Source organism: Caenorhabditis remanei, chromosome IV, assembly GCF_010183535.1.
Source record: "Caenorhabditis remanei strain PX506 chromosome IV, whole genome shotgun sequence".
Classification (NCBI taxonomy): Eukaryota; Metazoa; Nematoda; class Chromadorea; order Rhabditida; family Rhabditidae; genus Caenorhabditis; species Caenorhabditis remanei.
Window position 1 is genome coordinate 3495892 of NC_071331.1, and position 9410 is coordinate 3505301.

Genomic DNA, 9410 nt, shown 5'->3' on the forward strand with positions numbered 1-9410 from the left:
GATTTAGTTTGGAAATTAATAAGTTTCTTTGCCATTTCTGTGTTCAAAATTCTAACATTTGAAATACTTTGAATATATAGAACCGTATCTGTACGAGCTCCATGAAAACATATTGGTAAAGTTCCGGACTATCGGAGATAATATATATTTTCAAAATATTATAAACAGCTGTGTTTTCGAATTGAAATTTTAAATCCCAGGTGTCTTTCTTACTTTACCGTTTTGAAATATTTAATAGAAAACCTGAACGCTAAAAAACCAACGCTTTATCTTCCTTTTTATACTTTAGCAGGAGAAAAAGTTGAGTCACCGCATAGTGGTCACTTAGCAAACAGGCAGAAGGTCACAAAAGCGCCCGAGAATCCCCCTTTTTCTTCTTTTCCTTCCAAAAATTCTCTCATTCTTTCAATATTATTTCTTGCTACCTGGTGATTTCATTTTTCCTATTTTTTGAAAATTATGCCATATGTTTCTGCTTTACGTTTATACCACTTCGAAACTCACAATGGAAACAACATGTAGACCTTTTTGTTTCATTTCTCTATTTTTTCCAAAAGATAGTTTTGAAAGATTTAAAGTTTTGTTCAATGTCGTTTGAAATTTCTTTCAGAAATTGTTTCTTTCGCCTATAATGTTTAATCTTTTTACATCGCTTTCTCTCTCTCTCACTTTTCGATTTTTCTGTCTACAGTTTTCAATTCTATATCTTTCTCTCATGATTCAAAAATTGAACTTTTTCCCAATAATTCATATATTCTAAAATTTTGTAATTTTGTAGAGTTTTTCTCAACTTATAGTAAGTGTTATCGCTGATTTAGTACACATGATTGTTCTGTGATTTTTTAGCTTCCTATCATCTTTTCTATCTATTTTTAAATTTCTTCACCCACAAAACTGTTTTATAGTTATATATTTTGCTTGGTACCATTTCCAAAACATTCATTTGAACCAGAAATTACCAACTTTTCAAATAATATAAGCATTTCAAGCCACAACTGTACGAGCTCCATTTAGACATATTGGTAGAGGAACTATCGGAGATAATATACTTTTTTTAAATACTGTTCAAAGCTTTGAATTGTTTGTAGTTTTTATAACGTGATTAAGTATTTTTTACAGAATGGTTCGTGAAACTAAAGCGCAAGCAGATAAAAAGGCGGCAGATGTCGAACGGAAACGTGCAAATCGAAAACAGGAACATTTGAATAGTGGCGGAGACAGTCAGGGTATGTTCCCCTTCGGGCCTTCATCGAAATATTGTAACAACAATTCAACTAAACAAAGAAAATTTTTCGCCTTGATTTGAACTTATCATTAACTGCTTTCTTCTATATTATCCCAACTTAAAATTTAAAAAATGACCAAATTTTCAGAACCTCAAAAAAAACGGACGGAAATGAGTCAAGAAGAGCTTCGAGTGTACTGGGCTGACCAAAAGCGCATCAAACGGGAGAAGCAGAGAAGTTTGCAAAGTTCTCAGCTCAGTGCGTGTTCACAAGAAACTCAATTATCAGGTGAGAACTTTTTTTCAGTTTTTAAAATAGCCTACATAGGACTCCTCATAAAATAGCAAACACTGTTTTCTGATGTTGTCTCACCAACAAAAAATCTTAGAACCACGACGTCACCGAGTTGAATTTATAATTAACTGTTTTTTTTTCCAAATTATTATAAATTAGAACCCAAAAAATGATCTAATTTCCAGAAACTCGGAAAAAACGGTCGGAAATGAGTCAAGAAGAGCTTCGAGAGTACAAGGCACAAAACAAGCGCAGCAATCGGGAGAAGCAGAAGAGTTTGCAAAGTTCTCAGCTCACTGCGTGTTCACAAGAAACTCAATTATCAGGAAAGAACCTATTTTCAGTTCTCTCAAACTCATAAGATAGCGAAAAACCAAAACGGTATTCCCATGTAGTAAAGTTGTTAATTTTTCGGCTATCTTGTGAATTAAAAAACCAGCTTTTATAAACTTCTCCTCATTCCGAATTAAGATCAAACTATAATTATGCAAAATTACAGAAGGAAGGAAGAAAATTAAAGATATGAATCCTGAAGAGCTTAGTAATTACCGGCGTCAAAATCGTGAAGCTTGTCGGAAGAAGGGAAGAACATCAACAACCTCTGATATGGAACTCAGCCAACGCACTTCGACATCCGATTTCAATTTTCAGCACAGTTAGTTTATTCATTGTTTTCATAATTTTTAGTGGGAGGATACAGTTTTGCAACATAGTGGGAGGATACATTTTTTTAGTGGGAGGATACAGTTTTGCATCCGGAGGGAAGTTTTTCCCCGTAATTAGTATACCAGAAAAAAAACTATTTTTCGTTATTGTTTTCCCGGACGTGAATAGTCCTATTCGGTTTACATCATACCCATAGTATTTTTTTCGAGTAATTTTTGACGAAAAAAGTTGCTATAAAACACGATCCACCGAGATACACACATCTATTTTCAAATGTCGTATACTAAATACTTCCTCATTGAAGAGCAAATGTAAAAATTTACTTTTTTTAAAACGGACATGCGACTTTGGGGCTTATAATTTTGAGCGCGTCTTCGACATATTTTTTCATACTTGTCAAGGCCCGGCCGGGCCTTGCCAGCCAGCGAAACTAAGGCCCGGATATTTGGCGCCAAGATTCTAAATACAAATTTTTTCGAATTTTTTAACATTTTTTGAATTATTTTTTCTTAGAGATTCTTTTAAACTCAATTTTTTTCAAGGTCCGGGCCGATGAAAAGTTTTACGCGCGACTTCAAACAAAATAACCATTTTTTCAACATTATTTTTGACTTTTTCCAATTTTTCATCGAAAGTGTGAAAATTCTTGACGATTTTTCAGAATTTCTGCTAATTCTGAATCATAATCAAAAATATGATTTCATCTTCTTCACTATGGTGTTTGGAGAAACGCTTTTATGAAAAACCTTTTCAGACAGCCAATTCGACATGGAATCTCTTCATTCAGAAATGTCAGACGTGTTCGATCAACCAACGAGCAGCAATGCTGCAGCTCGAATTGGAAGAAAACGGATGATGAGTCCACAAGAGTAGGAGGAGGAGGACGATGACGATGAGATGCCTTCGTCACAAATGTCCACTTATATGCCGAATTGGAGTGCAAAGGAAAAGGAAGAGTTCAAACGAGTGAAGGTCCGATACAACACTCGATCGAAGAAGGCTTTGATGTCGCAATCGTCATACGGTTCTCCCGATGATCACCAATCTTCCGTAGCGACATGCGATGTAGCGGAGCCTCAAGAACTCCCAGAGCAGCAATTCAACTGCAAAATTCGTTTTGCACTTGTGGATCTACTTCAAGTAGAAACGGATTGCATTGTTTTCCCCTTTTGCGGTGATCTGGATTTGACAAAACGCACAAAGATTTACAGTCAATTCTGGAGAAAGATGTGCAGGGAAGTCGATGATCAGGAAGAATATAAAGAGTTCTTAGAGGATCAGTGTCAGGAATTGGAAGAAGGAGACATTGCGGGCTTTATATGGCAAAGATTGGGAAGATCTAAAAGTAAGTTTTAACAAATTATAAAAAGCCCATAGATAATTTTAATTTAGTCAATCAATACGCATTTAAGTCATCAGAATTTCAAAAATGTTCATTTCATCATCATTTTTCAGCGTGCTTCCACATTCGAGAGCCGGTCAGCGAGAAGAACAAGTACACAACTGTGTATGAAGCCCAACTTCGAGCCGCCATTTTCAAGTGTCTCTACCAAGCCGATCGAAATGGTCACAGCAGCATTGCGTTTCCAATTTTTGGTCAAGTCGAAAATCGTCTCAAGGCAACTGCAATCACATTGCAAACAATTTGGTCATACTTTCAAGTTGTAAGAAAATCAAATTTGAAGTTGGTGTACTTGACCACAAAAATTGCACCGCTCTATGATTTTATTGGGAAATGCATGAGCTACATCCGAGAGATTGACCTTTCGAATTGGAGTCGTCAACACTTCTTTCAGTTCGAACAAATGCTTTTCGACAAGATCAAAAGTGAAGTGATCTACTCCACTGTTCCTGGAACCGATATGGCAATGAGAGCTTTCAAGTTCAGCTTGGAAAGTAAAAAAGTTAAAGACCAGAAAGAAAAACTGAAGTAAGATACATTTAAGTTTATAATTAAATTTAACCATTTATTTTAACAGAAATCTCCATGCCGAAATGTGCTCAATGACAGGATTGCCAGCCAGTGACTTCGTTTTAACCAGGGATAGTGGACGTCGATTGCCTCATCAATACATCTCTGACGTAACAGTTTCCGATGATGAGTCTCCGGAGCTCATCAGTCTGTACTTTCCGATGGAGAACGTCTGTGGCTCAACATCTGTACTTCGAAAGCTTTGGGTCGTATCGTATTACTACATGTATTACAGCGACAGACTTGGAGGTTTGTGTCAGAAACGGGGGAAAAACATAGTGAACAAAGCTTTTGGTTCGGTACTATAAGGTTAATTCGTAGATTTCTCTTTGAAGCTTTAGAAAAAGAAAAATGTTGTTGATGGTGCCCAAATAGGGACTCGATGGATGGGTACAAAACCTTTTTTGCGTTCTCAACTCCTTCCATACTTTTTAATTTGCAGACTCATTCGACTTTGCTGAAAACTCACTGGAACATAAAACACGCAAAGAAATGTTCAACAAACTTAAAAATTTGCATCGAGAAGTATTGCTTCAGTGGAAAAGGACAATGAGAAGTAGGAAATTAGTGGGGTTTCATGTTCTGTTTGCTAATTGATTTTTTTCAGACGTTTGCTACAAATGCAAATGCCAAAAACCGGATGGATATCATGAAAATCTCTCTTATTTCAATACTCAGATGAGTCACCCGGACATTGTTTTTGATCAATGGATACTATTCGACAAATGCATTCTGGTTGATGGAGAAGATGTGATGAATTTGCAAAATCTTAGCATCCAGACCTCTCCTCAGAAATCTGAAGAAAAAGAAAAAGTCATGTTGAAGTTGGCTTCTGAGCAAGAAGAAGTGGTTCGTAGCTGAATTATCTTACTTTCCATACAATACATTGTTTTCAGGTGAAAGAAAAAGTGCTTGAATGGTTCAAAAATGTGAAGGAGTATACCAGAAATCGAACTCGCAACTTTCGAGCAATTATCGAGCATCTTGATCTCAGCGACATACGAACAGGAATAGATGATGACCCAGCAGTGTTTGATGATCTCGAAGTATATGATGAATACTTAGATAGAAGAGGAGACGGCGGGGAAGAGAATGACGCTCTGACTGAAGCTGAAGTGATTTATAGGATGGCTTATGGAATGGAGGAAATTCAAAAAGCAGCTGAAGAAGTTAACCGTTGCCTCCGTGATGTTGCGTTAAAACGATATGTCGAGCATGAAATCAATGAAGGACATCTGGAGAAGTCATTACGGCACAGTAATAACTTTTTCAGGGTTGTCGGTCTTTTAATCACTCAATTTTCAGGAATGGTCCGGAAGAACAAATACACTCTCAGTCCGCAAGTAGTTGAATTATGGAAGACAGAGAACAATCGGACTTGTACAGTTGACGAGTTCATAGCTGCCGAAATGAAAGAGATGGGAAAGAAAGAGTTGGATCTTCCACAACATATCGACACTACATTGGATGACACATTCAGAATGTTCTCAAGATATCCAAAACCAATTGATCTTGGAAGAAGAACAGATAAGTGCTACCATTGTGGAGCACTTTCATTCCCACGAGAGAGACTGAAATCGTGCTGCAAAAACGGGCGTTTTTGGATTAATCCAGTGAAGAAGATCCCACCTGCGATTACCCAGATGTTTCAGGAAAAGTTCAGAGGATGTCTGATTTCGGTAGGTTTCCTATATATAATTTGAACGTTTTTCATAAAAATTTTCCAGGCAAACGCAGCATTCTCCATGGCCAGCGTCAACTACAACCGTCAACAACAGAAGGCTCACGGAGTGCAGTCGATGAAAGTTCAAGGAGTAGTAACCTTCCTGCCATCTGCCATACATCCACGGGAGACCGCAAAAGCAAGATATGCAAACTTCATTGTACTGGAACACGACAATGAAACAATTGCATCCATGCGATTCGAGTCATTAAGAGTGAAAAATCCTCTACTGGAGAAAATGTTTTTGGACATTCAAGAATACTTGGACGCTAACAACTCCTTGTACAAATGCTTCAAGAGCATGGCTCAGCTGGAGAAAGAGGAATTGCAGAGACGAGGGCTCAGCCAAAGTGATGCCAGCAATGAGTTCATCCGGTTCACAATACTGTCACCCACAGAGTTGGATCATCAAGACAAGCTTGTTGCACATCCAGGTGTCTATGCTCAGAAGAAGAGGATGCCGAAACATCACGTGGCTGTAGCAATCAGTATGAATCCAGAAGACACTTCTGCTCGGCCACGAGGATTGACCATCTATCCGAAAAATCCATCCAGAGGAAAGCCGCAACAGGCGATTTCAATCTACTCGGACTTGTGCGACACAATGGGTTACCCTCTCCTGTTTCCTGATGCACAAGGTGGATATGCTCTTCATAAGTACCCAAGACGGACTGCAAAAGATCCAAAGCCGTCGTACGAGCAGAACATCAGAAACCACATCGAAGAATTGTTGAGCAACGAAGAGAACCCTGAGGACTACTACAACTTGGGACCAGAGTTCAATGAGATGTTGGAGAGTTTGAACCAACCATCTACTTCTGCAAGCGGGATGGAAGTTGATGACTCGGATTTGTAAGTAATATACATATTTCGTAATAGAAGAGCAATCGAATTATTCATCACCTCAAATTCTCACATTTTCTTTATTTCAGAGATGATATGGATGTCCGGCAAGATCAAGACATTGAGGATGGATTTGATTGGGACGAAGAGGAATACGATCCAGAAAAGTGAGTAATGGAGATGAATTATCTGAAAGATTGATTAGGGATAAACATTGTTGAAGTGGGGGGATAAATGATAAGCAGAACCATACAATCATCAAAGTTATTTTTTTCAGTTTGGACAATCAGCAAATACTCGATCAGGGATTGCTGGAAGATGAGCAAGAGTTTCCGGTAGACGACAAAATCGGACAACAGAACAACATCACAATGAAGCAACGAAAAGGAGATATGTATCCAGTCATCGATCAACACCAAAGAACCATCGACATTCCAATTGTATCCGGAAATCCATTTGGGCCGGACAGTGATTCTGAGGAGGAGTCGCCAATTGACCGATACAGAGGTACGGACAACTACGACGATTATGTGCCCCAAGAATTGGACAATGTTGATATGGATAGGGAGAGAGAAGTTAAACTGGAAGAGGATAGACTGAAGGAGAGAGAGGAATCGGTTCGAGGTTCAAGAGAAGAAGAAGATGAAGGAGAAGAAGACGAAAATGATGAGCTTGAACTCGACGCAGTATGTTATGGCGACGAGCACGACGCAGAACCGCTGGCTCTTGCAAGAAAAAATGATGGAGTCCTTGTTAAGAATGTGAGTTTCTTTGTAGATTGTAGTATTGACGAAAACAAGCAATAAAATCTAACGGTTTATTATTGTATCATTTCAGATCGGACAGAGGCTGAACGTCAGCAGAGCTGAACACGCAAACTTCTTGTTTCAAGACCGAGAAGAAATTCCGAACAGATATCAAGGAGAATCTCGAACTCTTGGACAATTGGTTGTGATTGACTACGGAGCCCGCATGATTGAAGGAAGGATGAACGCATTACTTGTGCATCGAAGTGAATTTCATCGGTTCGCGGGCAGAAGCCAAGTTTTCAAGTTTCAAGAACAGATGGTAAATGAAAAGTTTAATGGCGTTAGGAAGCTGGGACAACTGGCCACACTCCCTTCGAGTGTTCCAGGAACTGTCAAATACCAACGAGAGTTAGTCATGACGGGAGTCACACTTGCCAACAAGCTTGGAAAACCTCATCTGTTCATCACTTACACTGGAAATCCGAAATGGCCAGAAATTCAGAGAGAAACGAAATTGAGAGGAGTCAACTGGACTGACATTCCGACATTCGTTAACACCGTCTTCTGGACAAGGTTCGAAATTTTCATCGAAGAAGAGCTCCTTGGACCAAAAAAGAAAATCTCCGCTCAAGGAGGAAAGATCGTGAGAGAAGGTGGAAATTTTGGCGTTGTGAGGTGGTTCATATACTCGGTGGAGTTCCAGCAGAGAGGAATGCCCCACGTCCACTTGATTGTCTGTCTGGAAAAACCAATCACCACCGCAGCTGAAGTTGATGATATCATTTCGGCCGAAGTACCAGAGATGCCAAAACGAAACGATCCAGAATATGAAGAGGTTTGTTTTCTTTAACATATTAGTGTAATTTTCACAATTTCTTTACTGAGAATCATCAAAAACAACTAATTATGTTTTTTCCAGAAACTCCGGTACTACAATCTGGTGAAAGATATGATGGTCCACTTCCCCTGTGAAAACGATCCAACTGCGTATTGCAGAGAAGGAGCAAAACTTCATTGGAAACAATGTGTGAAATCATTTCCTAAGAAGATGTCAGATTTCACCGTGCTGACGGACAACCAATATCCGGACTACAAAAGAACGAATACAAACAAGTTTGTTTTGTACCGGAAAGGGAAAGCACATGTTGCTGGCAGTGAATATGTGGTGTCTCACAACAAGCCTTCGTTGATGAAACACGAGTGTCACATCAATGTCGAAGTCATCACAACTCTCCACACCCTGAAGTACATATTCAAGTACCTCTTCAAAGGTCCTGATCGCATGCTTCTTGAAGTTTGTGAGAATATGGAAAAAGGAAATCCGGACAAGACTGCGATGACTCTTAGAGGCAACGTCTTTGCTCCAGCTAATCTTCCTGAAGGAAAATTACGTGCCCGGCAAAGACAAGCTGACAAAATGATGGATGCTGCCGGAGTCACCATTCCAAAAGATAAGCGTCTTTCAATGAATGAATGCACTGCTGTTTTGGATATGGCGGCAATGACGGCTAACGAAGCAGCTTGGAAACTCGCTTCACGACCGATGCATGGATGTTCCCATATTGTTTTCAAAGGATACGTTCATGAAGAGAACAATGAATTGCTGTATTTCAAACGCGGACTATCTGCGGCTTCTGCAAAGAAATTGCTCGAAAAAAAAGTTGCTGGGCAGATGGCTGCTTGGTTTAACGAAAACAAGAATCCAAAGCAGCTCAAAAACGGAATGATGACAACTGATCTGACTCTTCCAGAAATGTTCCGTTTCTATATGTTTAGCATGAAGACGCAGAAGTTCATTCTCCGAAAACGTGATCTCTCTGGAAAAATCTTTGGGCGGATCCAAGCACCACAGCCAAGAAATCTGGAACTCACCGCAGTCCGTTTACTTGCTCATCATGTTTGTGGACCGACAAGCTGGCAAGACTTACGGACATACA

At 39.2% G+C, this 9410-nt stretch overlaps 1 protein-coding gene across 1 annotated transcript; it reads left to right on the forward strand.

Moving 5' to 3' along the window:
• Nucleotides 1-1120: 1120 nt before the first annotated feature.
• On the forward strand, nucleotides 1121-3059 carry GCK72_012347 (uncharacterized protein; the record flags this gene model as incomplete). The annotated part of the gene is made up of 4 exons (XM_053729037.1): nucleotides 1121-1226; nucleotides 1374-1514; nucleotides 2020-2175; nucleotides 2941-3059. The coding sequence occupies 4 exons, from the start codon at nucleotides 1121-1123 to the stop codon at nucleotides 3057-3059; spliced, it is 522 nt and encodes a 173-aa protein (XP_053583809.1).
• Nucleotides 3060-9410: the final 6351 nt, after the last annotated feature.